This window comes from Bombyx mori, chromosome 11 (genome assembly GCF_030269925.1).
Source record: "Bombyx mori chromosome 11, ASM3026992v2".
Lineage (NCBI taxonomy): Eukaryota > Metazoa > Arthropoda > Insecta > Lepidoptera > Bombycidae > Bombyx > Bombyx mori.
Genome location: NC_085117.1, coordinates 17,933,693 through 17,957,513, shown reverse-complemented (window position 1 = coordinate 17,957,513; position 23,821 = coordinate 17,933,693). Strand labels below are relative to the sequence as shown.

Genomic DNA, 23,821 nt, shown 5'->3' with positions numbered 1-23,821 from the left:
TCGCTGACGATTGACATAGCTAATCTAGCCAGAAAATATGCAGCCGTATCTAAAGCACGTCATCTCTCATAGCGTAATACTAGTCTTTAAAACAATGCATATATTAGTGCATAAGCTGCAGGATAGCTCTGAATTACTTTTCGGAATCAAAAGCGTTTGATAAATAAATTGGCTTGTGCCGATTTGTGTTGTATGTTTAGTATGTTATTTACACAACGGTGTCGTGCATAAAAAAGCGTGTCACACACATTTTTTGTTAGTCTTTTTAGTTTTGAATATGCAGAGTTATTTTTAAAGTCATTATGATAACTAAATTTTAATAATATATAGTTAATAATTAAACAATCTGTATTTTTATTTAAAATTGAATGTACCTGTAGTAAATCGTAATTTATACAAGAATATAAGTAGACGCTTTATTTATTTTTTATTTATTGCTGAGATGGGTAGACGAGCTCACGGCCCACCTGGCGTTAAGTGGTTACTGGAGCCCATAGATATCTAATGCCGCCACCCACCTTGAGACATGAGTTGTAAGGTCTCAGTATTAACAGTACAACGGCTGCCCCGCCCCTCAAAGCGAAACCCATAACGGCTTCACGGCAGGGTGGTGGTACCTACCCGTGCGGACGCACAAGACGACCAATAATTACGGCACTTAATAGTGGGTTTGGTTTTTATTACACAATGTTATTCCTTCACCGTGGAAGTCAATCGCGAACATTTGTTAAATACGTATTTCATTGGAAAAATTGGTACCTGCCGGCGAGATTCGAACACCGATGCATCGCTACATACGAACACACCGGGCGTCTTATCCTTTAGGCCACGACGACTTCAAACCTTTTCTACATTCCTAAATGTAGCTAAATACATTAATTGTAACCAAAGAAACATCATTTACATTTAAAAGGCTATAAAAGCCAATGCGAAGACCCACTTTAAAGCAGCAATGTAAGCCATAAACGGGTCTAAGTTAGCCAGTCTTGTAAGTGCAATCGCATTGAGTGCTTCAGTGGGCTAACTCCACTTAGACTCGGCAAGTTGAGGTTTGTGGTAACTGCACTTCTATTGACTTCCGAGGTGTTTGGAACTTTGTGACTATCTAACTGTATAACTCAGATAAATATTAAGCGTTACTATGAATACGTAGACGCAATTGTAATACTTTTTAATGTAGTATTATGTACCTTTAGTTTATATTGGTTTGTTGTTTAGTTTTATATTAGTTATACTGGTGGTAGGACCTTTTGTGAGTCCGCTCGGGTAGGTACCACCACCCTGCCTATTTTTGCCTTGAAGCAGTAATGCGTTTCGGGTTGAAGGGTGGGGTAGCCGTTGTAACTATACTGAGAGCTTAGAACTCATATCTCAAGGTGGGTGGCAGCATTTACGTTGTAGATGTCTATGGGATCAAGTAACCACTTAACACCAAAACTATGCAATAAAAAAAAATATATTATTTAAGCAAGATTCAGAAATGTAGAAAGGAATACCGAAATATTATGAAGACTTGTGCCCTATACATATGCCGTTTGGACGAATTAATTTGATATAATTTATCGATAACTATAGCTGCGAGTGACAATTATTCATACCTGAATAACTATGTCTCTCTTGATTTCTTGATAAACTAAACTGGGACACAAGAGTCCTTTCTAATATAGAGTCAAACAACTTGCGATATACAGGATTTTTTTTTATTGCTTAGATGGGTGGACGAGCTCACAGCCCACCTGGTGTTAAGTGGTTACTGGAGCCCATAGACATCCACAACGTAAATGCGCCACCCACTTTGAGATACAAGTTCTAAGGTCTCAAGTATAGTTACAACGGCTGCTCCACCCTTCAAACCGAAACGCATTACTGCTTCACGGCAGAAATAGGCGGGGCGGTGGTACCCACCCGCGCGGACTTACAAGAGGTCCTACCACCAGTAATTACGCAAATTATAATTTTGCGGGTTTCATTTTTATTACACGATGTTATTCCTTCACCGTGGAAGTCAATCGTGAACAATTGTTAAGCAAGTAATAAAGCGATTTTGAAGTTTTCAATGTTAGCGCACGATCGTAAAGTCGTGTATTACTTCGAATTTATTGAGGCACTTGACGACATTAAGTGCTCAACTTTGGACACTAGAAAAGTCATTGTTCACTTCGAAGTTACTAGATTTTTATAAGTTAACCTTACCTAGAAATTTTTGTTAATGTTATTCGAGAAATTTAAAAACAATAGTATTAGTTTCGATTCCGGATAATTTTGTATGGGTAACTTGTGGAGCATGGCTGACGTGTTAAAATCAGTATTTTTATGTTTCCTGTTTAAATAATGTATTTTAAACCCGCAGTGTATGTGTGACCATTATTATATAGATTTCTTTAACAAATCTCACACACACATTTTGATTTAAAAAGTAAGACGGCCCCTTCGCAACACAATCGAGAAATCGATTTAATGTCACTAAGTTCTTTAAGATCCTACCGGATCAACGGATAAAATTAGCCAGGTAGTTAGCTAAAAGTGTAGAAAATCCTGCTGACTAGTGCCTATCTAGAGAATGCCGGACACACCCAACAGAAGACGATTGTAAGCTGATAATATTAGGTCTATATAAGGGTTGGACCGCCTTTCGCACCAAACGTGTCTATTCTAAGAGAGCTTCATATCAAAACTAGACTTTCCACCATATGCCTTCCTAGGGTGCTGGAATTCTTCGGACATATTGCCCGTAAAGAAGGTCACAATATAGAACAGTTGATGATGACAGGAAAGGTAGATGGCAAACGTCCCAGAGAACGCAGTCCCACGAGATGGTCGGACCAAACACGATCTTCTCTAAACATCAACTTCCACAATGCCCTTCATGAAGCTAAGGATCGCAGCAGATGGAGGGAAATCGTACGAGAGAAACTGATGCAGCGGAGGAGTCACGACCCTCAGTAATGAGGAAAACGACGCGAGGAGGACATAAGGGTTACATTATGAGCATTCATCTATATATTAATACGTGAAGCAAAAACTTTGTATCCCTTTTTACGAAAATTGCGCGGACGGAGGAGTATGAAATTTTCCACACTTATAGAGAATATAGAGAAGAAGTGCACAATGCTAATATTTTTTTTAAATAATGCATAAAAGATACATTAAATCAATAAAGAAAACATTACACACACTACATACCATGATTTGACGCACACACGCATGCATACTGTTTAATGTCAAACTTTTGTTCTTGACGTCTGTTCTCAAATTGAGATTAAATATTGTTTGTCTTTGTTAATATTTTTTATAGTGTAGTCTTGGCGAAATTTGTGATTATAGAAGTATAAAATACAATCATAATAGTGTACAAACTTACAATTCCAATTAATTACAGTCGAATTTCGACTACTGCGGGACCTCTAGTATTTCTAATTAACCAATTGGTAGTTTGAAGGCTCTAATTTAATAGACAAATGCTTACGTTGCTAAGTCGAGAAAAGAAGGATTTTTTAAATTTGATACTTTTGTAAATAATTATAACAACTGCTATTAGTGAAAGGTTGTATTATGTTTAAATTAAATACTAATCCAGCCCGACCGGTTTTGCTGACCGATCTTAGATTTGACTTCGATCGTTACTAAACTTCACAGCCAAATCCGCCGGGCCAATCTAAAGATCTCCTGAATATTTCATTGAAATTATCCAAGCCGCTTCGGAGTCTATGGGGAATATACAAACGTTAACATTTGAATATGTACACAGATATACATCGATTAGTTTGCACGGAAGACAAACACGTGGTACTTATGCTCTTGACAATACAGCATTAAAACCTAAAGGCTAAAACACTAAAGAACGCTGAAGCGATTACTGCGAATTTTTGGGATGATTCAAGTAACGGAAATGGGTTTGGTCGTCGAAAAGTCTGTTTATGGGATTATAGAAAAATAAGGTATCCGGATGTTGGCTTCCCATCATGGTTTTTTTTTTTAATTGCTCGTATATGGGTGGACGAGCTCACAGCCCACGTGGTGTTTAATGGTTACTGAAGCCCATATACATCTACAACGTAAATGCGCCACCCACCTTGAGACATAAGTTCTAAGGTCTCGATGTAGTTACAACGGCTGCCCCACCCCTCAAACCGAAACGTATTACTGCTTCACGGCAGAAATAGGCAGGGCGGTGGTACCTACCCGTGCGGACTCACAAGAGGTCCTACCACCAGTAAATCTAGTGAATCTATTATTTTTATGCAGTAATTGGCGAATTGGCACCTATTAGTGCGGAAACACAATTAGCTCCACCAGCAGTAAAATCTAAAGCCATCCCGGTCTTTATCCGCCTTCTCATTCATTAAACAGTGCCATCTCCGATCGGAGGTTGGCAGTGGTAACTGTTTCCGCTTGAGACACTGGATATGCGAGAAGCCAATGTCTGTTCTAGTTGTGATACTGGCTTAAAGTTTTAAATCATAATTAGCATGATCTCTCAATGCCGTTACTAAGAACACTGCCTATTTGTTAGCAATACCATGTGTCAGTGTTGTATGTTTGCATATCTATATCGACCGGTGAAAGGATATTTGGTTTATGCGACATTATTGCAACTTTACAGGAGAGCCATTTAAACAAGATTATACTATGTTAAAAAATAATGACATTTATGTTTGAAAAATAAAATAAAACTAATCTTCGCTGTGATACAAAATCTATACAAAAGCTAAGCAAAGAGCTATACAATATCCCATCCCAATAGGATGACGATCGGAAGATGCACAAACTTTAATTTGTACACAGACTAGCTATTACCAGTGGCTCCTCTTGCCTTAATTTAAAAAAAAAAACCTTGCAAACATTACTTTTTTCTAGATGAAGGTTACCCCTTTTTTTTCTAAGCCTTTGATAGCGTTTATGCAAAATTAAGGATCGGTTGAGTAGTTAGACATAAAAGCGTAACAAGCATAGAAACTCACTTTTTATATTATTAGTATAGATTTATAGAACAGTTTTCAACAACAACAACTTTTCAACAAGATCCCACTAAACGTTCAATTACTACCTGTTCATAGATTTAAGAAAACTGTCAAGGAACGTTTGTGCAACAAGGCATATTATAAAGTTAAAAATTATTTACTAGATGGCACTACGTGGGAATGAGGCGTTCGCTCCTGGCCTTTTCATTTTTCATTATGATTATATATTTTTTAATTGTATTTTTTGACTTGTAAAGGAGAAACCTTTACTGTAAATATTTTAATTTAAAAAAAAAAAAAAAATTTGAGAAAAAACAAAACAAAAAAAAGCCCGTTGAGTTTGTTTCGCCGGTTCTTCTCAGGACTGTGGCTTTTTTTGGAACCGGTGGTAGAGTTAACATTGTTATTTATATTTTGACATTCAACAAGTGTGTCATACTGACATCTAAGTTGAAATAATTGATTTTGAATTTGAATTTGAATTTGAGTGGAAAGGCTTTAGGAATACGAACGATTTAAATACCGCGATTTAACATTGCGATTTACAAAATTAATCTGTAAGTACTTATATGAGCGACACAACCGCTCTTAAAATCTGTTTATAATTTCGATAGTTCAATCCAAATGAAACCATCATCATTCTCAGCGAATTGAAACATAAATCGTTGAAGACGACAGATATTGATTCGGGGGCAAGACATCAATTCAGATCCAATTCAAGATAAATTAACTCGTTGTCAATAAACAAACAGCTCTTCTAAAATTTTAATTACAATATCCATATTAATCTATACTAATATTATAAAGAGGATCCTTACTAAAAATCCAATAATGTAACCCAAGGTGTAACAAAATTACTTAAAATATTCTTTACATTGCGTGCCCTGCGAAAACTATTCATGATAGAATAAAATAATGTACTAGTCTATGCCACAATAAGTGTTATTTTATTTAAAAAATAAAACAACGTCAAATATCGTTGAAATTTTTGTTAAAGACCCGAGCGGAGCCAGAGCGGGCCGCTTGTCTAAAATAACAAAAATGGATACTTTTAAGATGGTTTGAAATAGTGTTGTTTTCGTTTAATTTTTTATTTCTTTTTGTACGATCCACCTGGTAGTAAGTGGCTACCTTCACTCGTGGTCATGCCAGAAACCCAGCCAAAGCCACTGCCTACCTTTGAGTACTCTTCCGAAGCCTCGTTTGAAGAAGGACATTTCAAAGCAATTACATACCATTCTCTCCAAGCCTCGTCTGAAGAAGGACATTTAATTTTCATAACGCTCAGAGTATGTCATTGTAAAATTAAGACATATTTTTAGAAAGAAGCACGTCTGTTGACACAAATTAGCGAAATGCATAATGTGTTTACTGGTGGTTAATTGTGGTAGGACATTTTGTGAGTTCGTACGGTTAGGTGTTCCCTGTCTATTCCTGCCATGATGAAGCATTGTGCTTGAAGGGTGGGGCAGTCGCTATTACGACTTAGACTTTACGTTTTAAAGTGGGTGACGACACTCATCTCTATGGGGTTCAGTGACCACATAAAACTAAGCAGACCGTGAGCTTGCCCGCGTTCAAAAATGTGTTTGAAACAGGTAATGTACTTTTTAACTACTTAAATCCAGCCTCGAAAACCGATTTCTTAGATATTTTCATCCGATTATGATGAACTTAAATGATTTCTACTCAACCTCTTCGTCCTCTTTTAAAATTAGTTCCAGCACCGGTTCCATTATTAGACTGCTGAATGCTATTAATACCATCCATACCATATAATCATTGTAACCAGGATTTAGACTATATAGGAATACAATGCGACCAGTAAGTAGTATGTACGCTAAACATCGATAAATTTTAAAATGAAGGTTAGGAATTTTCAAAATGGACAAAGATAGGCAGTTTTTTTTTTATAAAGAAGTATTGACAGCTGTAGAAAGGATACGACAAATACGTTGTTCGTTGCTTATTTGACCTTATCAAGTTCATTCGAAGATTTTGCGGACTGGTTTATCAGGATTAGGAATCTTAGGTCTTGATTAAACGAATTTAGATAAGATTTGGTGGCAGTTTTAATATAGATAACAGGTTGCTGTGCTGATATGGACGGACGATAAGGAAACAGAATAGGTAGTTTGAGGGTTGCTTGTTTGTAGAAGTTCAGCAGATAATTGGTACGCATTGGACCCGCTTTTTATCAACACTGATCCTATTGGCTAGGCAATCCGCTGCTCGTACATAAGGAAGACACCCATTGGTTCTGTATGTAGTTCCTCTGTTTCCAACGGTAAGAATGACAGGGTAGCTGCAGCGGCAGTATCGTGCCATCACGTTCAAGGCCATTTGAGCTTGCCACATCGTCTCTTTGTAGGCGGCATCTGTGTTGGCGACGTCCCTACTCTGGGACATCATTGAGGTTGAAGTGCTCCGTGATTACCGATGGTAATCCGACCTTTGGGTCCGGAATGTAGCGTGCCCCGGTCCTGGTTCCAGATCGCCTGTGTATGGCGATTTGGAACCCGGCGAGTAAGAGACAAATACATGACGTTTAAGCAAATTTACACTTTTCTTACGAAAGAGTAACCGGGTATTGAAAGGAAAGCTGGTTCTGACCCAGCGGCGTATCCTAGGGGTACGATTTGGTGGCACCGTCTACTTGGGTTTCCATTAGCTCATTGACCAGGAGCCCTTAAAGTCGGAGATAAATACCGCGCGCGCTCGCCTCGGTTGAGCTTTGGCTCATACGTACTTTGATCGCAGATTGTTAAGAGAAGGTTGTGGTTGGTTCAAGCCCCATATGGCCCGCCTATGGCGCCCAAAGCGTAGGCATAAGTCTGGCGATTTCTGATCGAAAAGAAGTCATACACTGCTTATATCTGAGCAAGAATAACACACAAAGCCCAATATACATATAGTAAGAGTGATTTACATTGTGCTGCTATTTTGAACGATGTTAACATTCACCAGGTTGCTAGTAGAAGCGTATTTAAGTTGCGGTTAGTGTGTTATTTAAAAAAAAATCTTTGTAATCACCAAGAAGTTGTCAATATCGATTTCGTCTCCTTCGCCGCTTTTATCTATTTCCTGTTGAATATTTGAAAAAAATATGCTTTATCTGTGGTTTAAGTTCATTGACTTGGTCCTTGAATTGGTTGTTTATTATTATATACTAAGTAGATAGGTGAGAATGATATTTGAAAAGAAAAAAATAATAATATTGAAAATCGATAAAAATTATATTAAATATAATTTAATTCGTTAATTTGGAATTTCACAAAATATTGTTTTAAATTTTAAACGTCTTATTCTGGATAACTTAGAGCATCTGCTCTAGATAGATGAATTTCCAATATCAATTTTATTATCATCACATTTATGATTAGTCTCTACTTTAGCCTAATATTAAATGAAAAACAAACAAAAAATCGATTTACTATTATTTATATTGTTTGAATTTAATTTCACGTGTCGAGGAATTCTTAATAGCGATTAGAGGATTAAAAAATTAATCTTGGACGTTTTGTTCAATTCAATGCTTAAGTAAATTGTCGAGATAAATCTGTACAAATATTTAAATTTTACATACCTCGAAAGTGTTGACACATTGCACCTCGGCTTGTGACGGCGATCCGTATAGCTTCAGCTCTTGAAACGCGCCCTGCACCACAACGAAGATCAACAAACCACGGACGGACATGTTCATGCAAATCTCGCTCTTAGCTCACATAGGCATATAGGTGATTTTATTTTACACAAAGCGAAATTTCGACTGGCGGTTTATGAAGGACACTTCGAGCATTTGAAATTCGAACTTAATGTTCGACGAATAGAAAGGCAATGGTGATTCGATTATTCGAGTATTCGAATTATATCGATTGGTTTTGTAATCGACTCATGTAGCAGCTCTTTCAATTGGCGAATTCTGAACTAACATACATCACTGGAATAACATTTTTTATCAACAAAAGTCCCGTCATTATATTGTAATGCGGATATGATACGTTTTTATATGCACAATATAAATGGCAGATATAAGTTATTCTGCTATTATATAATAAAGTAAAATTCAAGTAAAAAAGTAAAGTGCGTTGCCCTTTTAAAAACCGGAATAAGGACGCATGCGTACGCGCTAACCGAACGGATCCGCACGTAGCACTAAATTTAAAACGAACATCTACTAAGGGAATCGATTAACAACCAGCGAGTACAGGTCCTGATTTCTTTGCTTAAATCTATGCAAACAAGTTTCAATTTAACTGGTCGTATGCTTAATAACAACCAATATCCAGAAACCTACGTAAAGATTCATGTTATAAGTAAAGGCAGTTCATTATAAAATGGACGGTGTCAAAGTCAGAAATTCTGTATAAGCTTGCTCAATTTTCTAGACAGATGGTTTTGACAAGTGACGTGAGCTCATATTATAGTGGTCATTAAATTGTGGTAAAATAAGCCCAGTCAATTTCTCTTGACCCACGTCAGTTTAACAATGTCACATTTCTGTTGATGAATCTGTAGATAATTAATAAATAAAAATTATTATGTGTACTTCTATATCAATCAAATAGCAGTCCATTTGAGTTTTCGAGAACGTTTTTGCGATTATTTTAGTATTAAAATCAATAGATGATCTCGGCTCTGATCTATTATTAAGTGATCACCGAAAGCTATTGTCATCAATAAGGTTGGGGGGCGCATTTACGTTGTAGATGTCTATGGGCTCCAGTAACCGCTTAACACCAGGTGGGCTGTGAGCTCGTCCACCCATCAAAGCAATAAAAAAAAAACACGACGTCATAGAGGCAAATTCTTGGATTTATGTTTTAAGTTCCCATTGCATTACGGAACTGTTGTCTTACTTGAACTGTTTTATTGCTTAGATCGGTAGATGACTTCACTACCCATGCGGTGTTAAGCGGCTACCGGAGCTCATGGGCATCAATAACGTACATGCCGCAGTTCCGTGAGACATGAGTTCTAAGTCTCATTTTTACAGTAAAACGGCTGCCTCACCCTTCAAACCGAGACTGGTTCACGGCAGAAATAGACAGGTGGTACCACCAGTATCGTACCACCAGTGTCAAGCGTTTTGAAAAAGAGCAAGCACAGTTGATTAGAGCTTATAAGCGGAATTGGGGCAAGCCTTTGTACAAACGCAATTCGCGGGAACAAAATCTAATTACATCTCTGTCACTCTCGAGACGCGTCTAGGAATGTAATTTAGCTCTCTGACGCCAAACAAATGACTAGAATAAGGAAATTACGTCTTCGTGTCTTTACGAAATATATTTTTTCCACTCTAGTGGTCATGGAGTCCATAGTCATCACAATTAGAACACCGCCTCTCAGCTTGAGTCACCCGCCTCCACCACCAGTAAAGCATCAATCATAAAAAAATAGTTTTAGTTGAATTTGTTTTTTACTATGGTACTATCGTTTCAGATAAATATTAAATTAATATTTTTTGGAACGAAGTTCCTTATGAGACGATGCGGAGGGGTACCCTAACCGGGAAAAAACGTCCGTAACGTAAGATTTTTATTAGTAATGCACACAGTGCACGACTTAACTTTGTAATAACGTACAAATTAGTAATGCACACGATGTACGACTTGACTTTGTAATAACGTACAAAAAATAACCTATTTTTTTATCATTCATTGACCACGATCTCAGAGCGTTCGTTTGCGCAATACATAATGCAAACAACCGTAAATGAAGTGTACCACAATAAGCTCGCATGTTACCGAATGACCGTGGGTTGATGCGAAATCTCCAGTTTTATTTTATTTATACCTCGTATAGAACCTAAAATTAATATTTTTATAATAAGGTACTTCGTTCCTATCCGGTGTCCCACGACACCACACATCTTTTTTTTTTACAAGAACGATCAAGACATTTCTATAAAATATATTCATCGCGACTGATAACTGTACAAAGATTCAATTCAATCAGACTTTATTTGCATTACACGTAATGTAACGTAGTAAAACAGCATCCGTAGTGTAGGAATTTTGCTTTTAAATACAAGTTGAAAATGCTCATTTTACATTGTGGTTTTACGAAATATACACTTTACTAAAATGTCAAAATGTTTAACTTAGCAACCGAATTTAAATTGGTACCTACTAAAAGGTTCTTGTTCTTTCTTCTGCAATCACTATCCCCTTACATTGATATAATCAAATGTTTCGTAATATTGATATATCGTTAACAAATATGTTCACGATTGACTTCCACGGTGAAGGAATAACATCGTGTAATAAAAATCAAATCCGCAAAATTATAATTTGCGTAATTACTGGTGGTAGGACCTCTCGTGAGTCCACCCGAGTAGGTACTACCACCGTGCCTATTTCTACCGTGAAGCAGTAATGCATTTCGGTTTTAAGGGCGGGGTAGCCGTTGTAACTATACTGAGATCTTAGAACTTATATCATGAAGTGTGTTAGGACGTGCATAATTAGAAACAAGTAATCGTTAAATCATTTCTATTTCACTTTCTGCAAGCGTCCTGGGCCCATAACCTGTTAGGACGTGCATAATTAGAAACAATTTAGTAGTTCAATAGTACTTTATAATTTTCAAATTAACATTATATTTTGACATATATCAGTTCGCACATTCAATCATAGATAAGTTTGCTCATCGAACTTTACCTTATTAACAAAGTGGGTGGCGCATGTTGTAGATATCTATCGGCTCCAGTAACCACTTAACACCAGGTGAGCTGTGAGCTCGTCAACCCATTTAAGCAACAAAAAAAAAAAAGTTTTGTTGCTATCCATTTGTGTACGTAACATAGCCCTAAAATATAACAAGTAATTAGTGTAGGTACATATAACCCATAACTCTATCCTTGTGTTCATTAACCTTACAACGTCACGTTGACGTAGCCTTCACAAAGATTTACAGATATAAATGAAAATTAATGCAAATTTACCAAAGACCATGATTTATTTGAAGGCTAAATGGATTTTAGAGTCATCGGATACACCACATCACAAAGGCTAATGTGAAATACTGGTCAAATAAATCCTGACCCGAAATCCATTGCGCGTTTTAAAGTTCTATACTGAATTTGGTGAAATACGTGGAGAGCTTGCGACTATGTTTTTGTATAAAGATAATTTTAAAATTAATGTTGTATTGCTATTCATTTTTATTAGCCTTAAAAATATACGTAAAATTGCTGTTTTTCAATTCTGTCTATAGTAATAATCGGCGATACTGATGTGGCATTAATTAGAAGCTGTAAATTAGCTTTATGCAATAACTTTAGATGAGATTATAATGTATTTGTAATTACACTACTTTACTAGAACTTTCTTTGGGTAAATCTTATCAATCTCACGTAATAATCCTCATAAATTTTCAGGGTCATTGAATTCATTCAAAACTTATTAATATGCTTATTAGAATTAGGATCATTCGAATAACTTATCTATTTGGGTATTGTTTTTGTATTATTTTTATATTTATTATTTTAAATAACAATAACCGGCTTATGAAACTTAATTATTTTTTTGATTACATTTCATAATTTATTTTCTCAATTAAATTTTGTCTTTAAGCTAAATTTAAACTTTTGGAATTGCTACAGTGTAATAATTAATTACAATTAAATATAATTCAATTACGGTTCATATTTAGAAACGTAATGAGTAATACATTTTATTGGTATCTTTATTAAATGAATTAATTAATAAACAAAACATGTTAGCAGCTTTCGTCGATGCGTGTTCTTCGAAGCTTAGAAGTTTCAAGTTTCTTAAAGGAGTTTAATGATGGTGCCATAACAAAATTTCCCGGAAGCTTATTCCTGGCGCGCACAACTTGAGAAGGTAATGCTTTCTTGGATATTTATACAAAACAGAATATAGCCTTTACGTAAATGTTCAAGAAAATATAAATAACTTATTAATAGACTTATACTGGTGAATCAAAACTCGACCTCACGGCGCGGACTAAACTTAATAGAGGCTACTTTTTACTATTAGTTTGGTAAGACCACAGCTAAGAAGACGTCTACAGGGTTATTAAAATTAGCTTAAATTATTTATCGGATGCAAAACTACAATGTGAATATAGTCGACTGATTTAACACATTTAGTCGAAATTAGCTATATTGGGATAAATACTGTTCCATCCTTGTACAACGAATTTATTGTTTCACAGCATAAAGGACCCTGGTTATTAGGAGATATTTATGTTTGCATTCGGAATTTTTCAACCACTAGTATAGTATTTATTTGGTTTTCTCAATTAGTAGATATAGTAATTATTATATAAAAACAGACGGTAGTTAGAAAAATCTTATAATGTCGACGAACAACACCTTAGTCGTTCGTGACCACGAAAATTGTGAATTATTTGAAAGTTCAGAAATAATATAATAACAAAAAAAAAACGAAAAAGATTAAATCGAAAAATTAGTTTTTATCACTAGTATAAATGTATGTATGTATGTCGTATTACTCTTGTCAGAGCGGTCGTGGTCGTCATCCAGTATCATTGGTGTGGGCAGATGTTATAGTGTGTTAGTATCTACTTATAAAAAAGAGAGTAATGGAAGCACTCACACACCCGTTCTGATTAATAAATATAATAAATATTGTAATAATATCACACAGATCTACTGGCCTAATATTATTTGAAAGTTATGTAGTAAATAAATAAAATCGTTCAGGTCGTTTCAAAGAAACAAGATAATGAGCCTCAAACTGCCAGGCTATTCCCCTAAGACCCCATTAAAGGCTCAAAGGACCGTTCGATTTTCTCAACGACCGGTAATTTTACTAACAGTTTTGTAGTTTTCTTCGCACTCACCCTTCGAAATTGGGTGCAAATTGTTACAGCTTGTATGATAAGGCGGTGTAACGATATGTGATAACGGAGAACCCTCGGTATTTGTTCTTTTGTGGGCTTAAGAAGGAGCTTTGGATTTCAAATTTACAGTGTTTTGCTTCTCCAGGCTAGATTGATTGCTAGGCAGGTATATAACAATGTTGAAGGAGTAGTCAGTTTTTAATTAAAACATAATTAGAAGAAATCAATTGTTTTTGTTTTTATTGCTTGTAAGGGTGGACGAGCTCACAGGCCACCTGGTGTTAAGTGGTTACTAGAGCCCATAGACATCTACAACGTAAATGCGCCACCCACCTTGAGATATAAGTTCTAAGGTCTCAGTATAGTTACAACGGCCACCACACCCTTCAAACCGAAACGCATTACTGCTTCACGGCAGAAATAGGCAGGGTGGTGCGGACTCACAAGAGATCCTACTACCAGTAAAAACCAGTAACCAGCTGGTTAAAACTGTCTGTAACTAGCTCCAAGTTAATTCCGAGTAATTGGAAGAGTGCTTTGAATATTTTTTTCAGATGATCCAGTCATCTCGTTTTTAGCATCGCACCATCCTTTACCTGAGCACATTCCATTCAAACTATCTAAAGCGACGTTTATTGTTAGTGCATTGCTCGCCGGATCTTCTCAGTTGGTAGCGTTTCCGATACGGTGCTAGATTCTGCGAAGCACTGCTCTTGCTAGGGCCAACGTTATCAACACCTCCAGTTTGAGCCCCGAAAGCTCACCTACACGTTAGGGTAACGCTGATATAGCCTCTTAAGGCTATTAGAACAGGTAGGGAAAAAAAACCTGTATTGATATTGTATGATATTAAAAATAACTCATTTCCACTGTCAAAGCTTGTTGTCGGGATGACTTAAATGAAAACCAGGATTTGCTATCTTCGTGATATATTTGGTATTCAAAATTTGGCTGTAATTGTTTCCAGCTTCCGTTGCATGTGGAACTTATATAATTATAAAATATAGTTTTTTTGATAAAAAAAAACAATTTTTTTAGAAATTATATTTAAAATACGAATTACCTATTGATAAAATGATGAAATAAATATGAATAATATTTTTCGATCTTACCGACAGAATAATAAAAAAAAATTAACTGGTTATTTAAAGAAAAAATCTAAATTATCGATAAAGTTGATTATTGAAAACCCGAATAAAACAACATTTCTCTGAAAATAAATCGTAGGTAGATCGATTTATCGCCCCTGAAATCACCTGTATACTAAATTTTATGAAAATCGTTGGAGCCGTTGCCGAGATTCAGATTAAATACATATTTATATACAAGAATTGCTCGTTTAAAGATATAAGATATTATTATCTCGGTCATATAAGTAACTGAGAGATCGATGGTGTGGGCCTATGCCAAGCGATGGGAATGATCGATGGAAAGATATGATTAGTATTAAAATTTGTCGGGCGTTGTTGCCATTACTTGGAACGATGTTGTAGGACTCAGATTGTAAGTGGAATTCTTTGTTGCTTATTTGGTATAATTCTTTTAGTCAATTCAGCGTAAAACCTTATTAAGAAACTAAAAGCAAAATCAGTTTTAATCCAATTTCGAGGACATGCGAATGCTATTAGTTTTATAGTTCGAAGATTCAGCAGTAACTCGGAAACAGGCTAGTATAAGCAGAGCTGTGTTTTTGCTTGCAACTCCAATACCATGAAGTTCAAGATAACCTGGGTCGAGCAGTGAAGTACTATTGAGAGAGTTATAACCCTCACATACAGAACTCGTTAGATTTCAGATGATCCAGTAATTTAATTTGTTATTTTATAGTTTCAATTTAATTTGTCTCCACTACTCAATAGTATACAGGGTGTGTTTTTTGTTCAGTTACTGAAATCGAACATAAATATAGGGCGGATACGATTCTTGGTATTGCGATAAAAAAAAAGTCGAGCATTTTTTCTAATATTTTTCGAATTGCACTCTCAAAACCACATTTGGAAATTCGACGTTATGTTATTCAAAATTTGTTTCTGAATAAAGGTTTATTATTATTGGTAACCGTATATAGCTTTCCCATAATTAAAACGTGTAGTTTATTTCCGTTAAGGCACAGGGTACGGCCTCAAGAGCCCATATCCTTTGATATTTAATTCATTATGCAGCTGTTGGTGAATATCTTTGCCCACACCTTACTGTAATGCATTTTCAAATAAATCTAATAATTTTTTTGGTGTAACATCCTGTTTAATCTCGAAAACGATCCACATTTATACTCCCACTGTGTCAAGAAAGCAATGAGGGATTATGATAATTTTATTGATTAAAAACTCAGTACCTTTTCCTTCAACTCAAACACCAACTCAACATAATTATACATATTCTACTACAGAAAACGTAATCAGATACACCTATGAATTTTCTTGTTTCATTCACAATATCGAGAGGTGACTGTTTGTTTGCGACATTATACAACATTACCACAGCTTTTTAAATTTGGAAAAAATATCATAACAAAAAAAAACTTCTCTGCTATTTGAATGGGGTAAATTGAAGTTCAATTAAAAACCTGCGATATCATATAAAGTTTTTATACTTAACGTAAACTAAATATCCAATTACTTGTGGTTAAGCGTAAATTATATTGTACAACTACTTTAAATGTGGACTTAAAAAAATCGTCACACCTAGAACAAGTTTATCGTTGATAATGTCGCGTTTGACAATACTACGATACAATACCCAGTGATAAATAGTAGAAGTATTAATATCTAGATCTACAGTCTAGCTTGGTAATGTTTTCTCTCTGAATAAGCTCACGACTTTAAATAGAATTATTAAAAATACGAAAAAAAAATGTGTGCGTGTACTAGTGTACACACGTAAGAAGTGAAACTTCTTTATGGCCTTATTTTTCGAAAAATGATCTACATGCAACTTTCTAGAAATTGGTTAAATAAAGTTAAATTAGATAAAGTTTAAACAAAAGGATTTTATTATCATAGACATGAATACAAAAAAGTTAAATTAGATAAAGTTTAAACAAAAGGATTTTATTATCATAGACATGAATACAAAACAGATGGCGCGTAACGGAAAAATGTGACGCGTAACCGAAAAATGTGACGGTAAATTTTTTTCCAACGCCGATAAAGAAGTTTCACTTCAAAAGCCGTGTCTATATTTAAATGACATTAAGATGCCTTGATTACTACTCACTCCGTATACAACCTGTGTTCCTGTTTTCCACTGGTATTTCTCGGCTGTACCCGCTTGTGATTCAATTTTGGTCTCGAAAAATCGCAAAGTCGACATCACGGCTAACGTAACACCGCACAGCACTAATAATAGCACCCCGAGCACACAGCACTTCGATTTCCTTGACACTACCATCGCCATTTTATCAAGTCACAGAACTCTTTTGAGAAATAAGTTTAAAAAAAACAATTATTATACAGATCCACACAATAATTCACTCGCGTTTTTTAGTTAATTTTTATAGTTAAATTATTTTTTATATTTCGTGCGGTAGCCCATCAACTTCGAAGAGTCTTTAGTAAATAGCTTACAAACCGTTTCCAACTATGAAGCAATACTTTTTTTTGAAGTGAAACTTCCTTATCGGCGTTGGAAAAAAATTTACCGTCACATTTTTCGGTTACGCGTCACTTTTTTCCGTTACGCGCCATCTGTTTTGTATTCATGTCTATGATAATAAAATCCTTTTGTTTAAACTTTATCTAATTTAACTTTTTGAAGTGAAACTTCCTTATCGGCGTTGGAAAAAAATTTACCGTCACATTTTTCGGTTACGCGTCACTTTTTTCCGTTACGCGCCATCTGTTTTGTATTCATGTCTATGATAATAAAATCCTTTTGTTTAAACTTTATCTAATTTAACTTTTTTGTATTCATGTCTATGATAATAAAATCCTTTTGTTTAAACTTTATCTAATTTAACTTTATTTAACCAATTTCTAGAAAGTTGCATGTAGATCATTTTTCGAAAAATAAGGCCATAAACAAGTTTCACTTCTTACGTGTGTACACTAGTACACGCACACATTTTTTTTATTGCCTTTGTAGGCAGAGGAGCATACGGCCCACCTGATGGTGAGTGGTTACCGTCGCCCATGGACTTCAGCAATGCCAAGGGCAGAGCCAAGCCGCTGAAGCAATACTATTGAATCGATCAAAAAATAACTAAAGCCTAAAGCTTCAAATGTTTGTGTTAAAAAAATCAGACTTATTTGTATTTAACGTTTGTCAAATGTAAGTATATGTTTCTCAGAGAGTTAGCAGAGTCATCTAATTGATAATATTTGTTTATATATGTTTTTATATGTATATTATTATATCTATGATATGTATATGTATTTATTTAAGTACGAGTATTTGTATCTATAAATATTATGTATGTTATATATACACATATGTTTAAGTAATATCACCTTCACACTACACCTACCAAGCTTCATCTCTGCACTCCCCTAAGGTAGACTGTTAGAGAATGCCTATGGCATTAAGTCCGCCTTTATACTTTCTAGTATATGAAGTTATAAATAAATAATTAAAAAATATCCTAATTATAATAAGAAAAGAAATGGGTAAATTACGTAATCGTTATTAACTGTTATTCTATGATGACTGTCATATTAAGACGGGAGACAGAATTACATCTAAGTATATTAATCTAAATTGAATTTGGAATACGAAACGCCGCGCTGCCTGTAATGTCAGTAATGCCAAAGTTATTTTGTACCTGGAAACGGAGTGCGGAATACGACGCCTCTTACAACGCGATTTACTATGAATCTCTGATCAGACTCTATTAGTCCGTATTTTACGAGAACGAGTTTTCAAATAGCTGAAAATCTCTAACTAATATTTAATATGAATTAAAATGGTTTCGTCGGAAACCTCAAATAATTACAACTTTTTATTGTAATTTTTCCATGTAAATTGTTTTTATTTGTCGATATTTGTATGATAGTGTGATAAATAAATGAGATTTTAGTTGAAGCAACCTTCTAACCACGGGAGATGTAGACATAATAACATTCTCAACTGTGAAGTTGATTCATTATTTTTCGAAGCGCCTGTCAATATTTAATAGTGTTATTAATTGTTAGCTATATACTATTAGATAAAGTTGAGGAGTTTGAATTTGAGTTTTCGATTTCAAGTATTCAAATTTAGCTGAAAGGTTTTAAATTTTCATCAATTAAGTATGTTTGTTATTTTTTATTCTTCATTTTAATATCGAATAAATAAATGTGCAAAATTTCGTGATCTCGTAAGGACAACTTAATTGTTAGGCTTTATTATTTTACTGGATTAAGCAAATTATTGTTAAATATCAATTATTATAAATCAATGAAATATCAATTAAATTATTGTTAAATATCGAACCTGAATTCTATGAGAAATTTCAATTTTTTAAATTATTTCTATGCAAACAGTCGCGAGCATAATAATATTATAATATGATAATTATCAATAAATGTCTCAAAAAATTATAAAAAAAAAATTAAAACGGTAAACGTGAATTTCAAACAATACTAAATACTATTGCTTAGTTAGAAATTACGAATCGATTTAGCGATGTCAAAAAAACACACACACAAACACAGACCAAATTCGTTAACTGATTTATGATCACTATTGCGCACAAGTACAAATGCCGCGGAACGCGAGTGGAATGCCTTCCACAAACCCCGACTCTCCTTTAACTGTGAAGCTGGGCCATCCTCTGTATCAAGTCGATATTGTTGGCGACGTCTAGTCTACGGGTTTGACCTCCAAGCCTACTTACCGACTGCTCGGATGTAGGAGATAGAGATATTTTTTATTCTTACTTACTTATCTACTTGTAGTATCGATTTTGTTACTGTGTAGAATTTTATGTGATATAAATAATATCTATATATTTTTTATTCATAAAATTCAATCACAATGTTAGTTACCATACTCCTCTGAAGCGGTTGACTGATTTTTATGAAATTTTATATGCATGTTCAGTAGGTCTGAGAATCGGCTACTATCTATTTTTCATACCTCTAAGTCAGTGATTATCAAACTTATTTCTTTTACCGCCCCCTTTGAAAATCAATTATTTTTCAGCGCCCCCCATTTTTTATACACCCCTAAAACTTTAAAACCACAATTTCATTAATTTATTAATAAATGTTGTATTAATTTTAGTAAATGTAGTACCACGTAGTACATAATATGTATTTGTAGATGCTATTATTGTTTCTTCATATTATTATATGTCCCTACATTGCTACAGAGCGTGTATTTACAAATTTGCAAAGTAAAAATGAATTCTTCTCATCAATATGTTTGTTTAAATTCAGAATTACCAAAATAAATTGATAGTTCACTGTACTATTACTATGCTAATTTATTAGAACGAAACTATTTTTGTTGAATATCTTTCTCATCAATATAAGATTTTCATCATAAGATAATTAAAAATTTATATTTCGACTAGTAAATAATACTACTAACAATAATAACTTATTAAACTACGAATAAGCTAAACCTGGAAGTCGTACAGGATTTCATTTATCTGGGCTCCGTCATAGCTAGTAATGGACCCTCCGAAAAGGACCTCAAAAGGCGAATCAGTATGGCAAAGAGAGCTATGTCCCAAATGGACCGTGTTTGGGCGGACAGAAACATCTCGAGGAATACCAAAAAGCAGCTTGTCACCTTCCTCGTCTTTTCTATTTTTCTCTACGGCGCAGAGACTTGGACCCTCAAGAAAGCCGACCGCCAACGCATCGACGCGTTTGAGATGTGGTGCTGGAGGAAAATGCTCGGGATTCGTTGGACAGAACACAGAACCAACGAATCCATTCTTACCGAGCTTAAGATTCCAATGCGCCTCAGCACTAGATGCGTGCGGAGGAGTTTCGAGATCTTTGGACATATCGCCAGAAAGAGAGGTGAAAATCTGGAAAAGCTGCTGGTAACAGGCAAGGTATGCGATAGAAGGCACAGAGGCAGAAATCCAATGCGCTGGTCGAACCAAATACGCTCCACTCTCAATATCTCAGTCCACGTTGCTATCTACACAGCCGAGGACAGGCAGGAATGGCGCAAGATGATGCAAGAGAAAGTTATTAGAGCAGGTCACGACCCTCAGCACTGAAGATTATCGACGCAAGAAGGAAGGAAACTACGAAAAATAAATTAATATCATTTCGTATTATAGATAAATATGGGTAATTTTTCATAGAATTTTAGTTTATAATTTAGAACTGATTCAAATAAAAACCGCCGCCTAAGTCAGCGTTTCTATTATTTGTAATAATTAATATCTATACTAATATTATAAAGAGGAAAGATTTGTTTGTTTGTTTGTATTCAATAGGCTCCGAAACTACTAAACCGATTTGAAAAAATCTTTCACTGTTTGGAAGCTTCACTATTCCTGAGTGACACAGGTTATAATCTTTTTAAAAAAAATAGGTATCCTTACTAAAACTCCAATAATTTAACCCAAGGTATAAAAAAAAATTACCTAAAATATTCTTTAAGTCGCGTGCCCTACGAAAACTATTGATGATAGAATAAAATAATGTACTACGACTTTGTAAAAAACATTATTATTTACAAAAACTGTCGCGACAGCATATGTCTAACTATTATAGTTATGCCGCAATAAGTGTTCTTTTATTAAAAAAAATGCCCCTGGTAAGACACGGAGTGTCCCCTTCCTTCGCCGACTGGTGGCTTCCTATTTGGAGGACAGATCGGTCACGTGTACTGGACATGGTGGGATCGTGCACAGGTTCCCGGTCGTGTGCGGTCTTCCACAGGGGTTGGTGCTCGGCCCCCTTTTGTGGAATATCGGGTATGACTGGATACGGAGAGGTGCCCTCCTCCCAGGTCGGGGTGCAGTTGAAGTACCTCATTCGGCCTCATTCTGGACAGTCGTTGGACCTTCCGTGTTTACTTTCAGAACCTGGTCCCTCGTTTGTTGGGGGTGGCCTGCGCGTTAAGCCGGCTACTTCCCAACATCGGGGGGCCTGACCAGGTGACGCGCCGTCTCTATACGGGGGTGTTGCGGTCAATGGCCTTATACGAGGCGCCCGTGTGAGGCCAGTCACTGGCCGTAGGGGTAGCAAAGTTGCTGCAACGGCCGCAGTGCACCATCGCGGTCAGGATCATCCGTGGTTATCGCACCATCTCTTTCGAGGCGGCGTGTGTACTGGCTGGGACGCCGCCTTGGGTCATGGAGGCGTAGGCGCTCGCTGCTGACTATCAGTGGCCGGGCTGACCTTCGTGCCCGGGGCGTGGTGCGTCCCAGCCCTAGTGTGGTCAGAGCGCGGAGGGCCCAATCTCGGCGGTCCGTGCTGGAGTCATGGTCCAGGCGGCTGGCCAATCCTTCGGCTGGTCGTAGGACCGTCGAGGCGATTTGCCCGGCTCTTGTGAATTGGGTGAATCGTGACAGAGGACGCCTCACTTTTCGGCTCACGCAGGTGCTCACTGGGCATGGTTGCTTCGGTGAGTTCCTGCACCGGATCGGAGCCGAGCCGACGGCAGAGTGCCACCATTGTGGTTGCGACTTGGACACGGCAGAGCATATGCTCGTCGCCTGCCCCGCATGGGAGGGGTGGCGGCGTGTCCTCGTCGCAAAAATAGGAAACGACTTGTCGTTGCCGAGTGTTCTGGCATCGATGCTCGGTGACGACGAGTCGTGGAAGGCGATGCTCGACTTCTGCGAGTGCACCATCTCGCAAAAGGAGGCGGCGGGGCGCGTGAGAGATGCACAGGCCCGCCGCCGTCGAGCGGGGGCCAGGGAGGCGGATCTCGCCCAAGCCCTGGCCCTTTAAGTGTTTCGGGTCTCCCTCACATGTCGGCCTGGGGACCGGCGAAGGGGGCCTAAGAAGACGACGTGCAAGCTGCTCTGCACACGTTTTACGCATGAGCATCCGGGAGATGAAAGGCCGGCTATCCTCAACCCACGCTGGTTCTGACCCAGCGGGGTATTCCGTAGGATAGACCATTCTAACCGGCGCCATCTAGGCGGGCTTTGGACAGCCTGCCGACCGAGAGGGCTGGTGGTCGTGGCGCCGACGACCGCCAGTCCGGCGTCCCGAGGGGGAGGGTGATGGGAGAGATGTGCTCCACACTAAAAGCTTCACTTTCCCCCATTTGCCTTTTCATGAGCTCTGTCTCATGTGAGGTTTGGATGCTAGTTGTTAAGCGACAGGAGGTTTTAGTCGGTTCGACTCCGGCATGCCCCGCCCTCCATCCCCAGTGAAGGGCGGAAGTCCGGCGATTTCCTCCTGACAAAAAAAAAACGTGTGGCACTCGGGAACTGCGGCGGTAAAGCTATTGCATAGCATTTTTTATCAACTTATGACATTATAATTAGACAATGATAATTTAATATTAAAACAATAATAAAACAAAACCACGCTATATTAAACCTTAATAAAGGCAAAACTTTAACTGTCCCCTTCACACTCATAAGCTAAACCGCACGAGAGAGAGATGGGCAGACTTTTCATGATGCGCATGCAGTGTGACGTCACGCCACGCGCTTATTCACAAACACTACACAAGCGCAACGTGTGAATGTTTTGAACGCGAGCTACATGGTAGGCGGAGTGAGGGATGTTAGGTTTTTTCGTTACGGAATTTCATGATTCGGTCGCCGCGCTCAAGGCCCGTAAAAATGTATGAACTTGTAATAAAATCTCTTTGGCTATACTATTTGTATCTGGCTGGTTTTGGTATCTTTAAAAGTTTAAATTCGAAAGAAGATAATTCCAAATTAAAATTAGGAAGATGTGTGATTTTTATTTATTTTTCGTACTGTCAAGATGAGTGAATCTAATGAAGATATTCGATACATTTTAAAATTTTACTACAAAAAAGGTAAAAAAGGAACGCAAGCCGTGAAAAAAAATTGCGATGTTTATGGACCTATTGCAGTGTCTGTGAGAGTAGCACAAATTTGGTTTAAGCGTTTACAATCCGAAAATTTTGATGTCAAAAATGCACGTCGCTCT

The 23,821-nt window shown here is 36.8% G+C and overlaps 1 protein-coding gene across 7 annotated transcripts in view; it reads right to left on the bottom strand.

Moving 5' to 3' along the window:
• Positions 1 to 23,821, bottom strand: part of LOC101737883 (collagen alpha-1(I) chain) — a 242,025-nt gene that overhangs the window by 54,699 nt on the left and 163,505 nt on the right. For 3 of the 7 annotated variants that reach the window (XM_062671262.1, XM_062671263.1, XM_062671265.1), the window contains exons 5-6: positions 8,548 to 8,619; positions 7,995 to 8,045 (exon numbers count right to left, since the gene is read on the bottom strand). In XM_062671262.1, the coding sequence (XP_062527246.1) occupies positions 7,995 to 8,045; positions 8,548 to 8,619 (123 nt within the window). Of the gene's footprint in view, positions 1 to 7,994; positions 8,046 to 8,547; positions 9,105 to 17,009; positions 17,835 to 23,821 lie in introns of those variants that run through there. The other 4 variants (XM_062671266.1, XM_004932922.5, XM_062671264.1 and 1 more) reach the window with 4 other exon arrangements.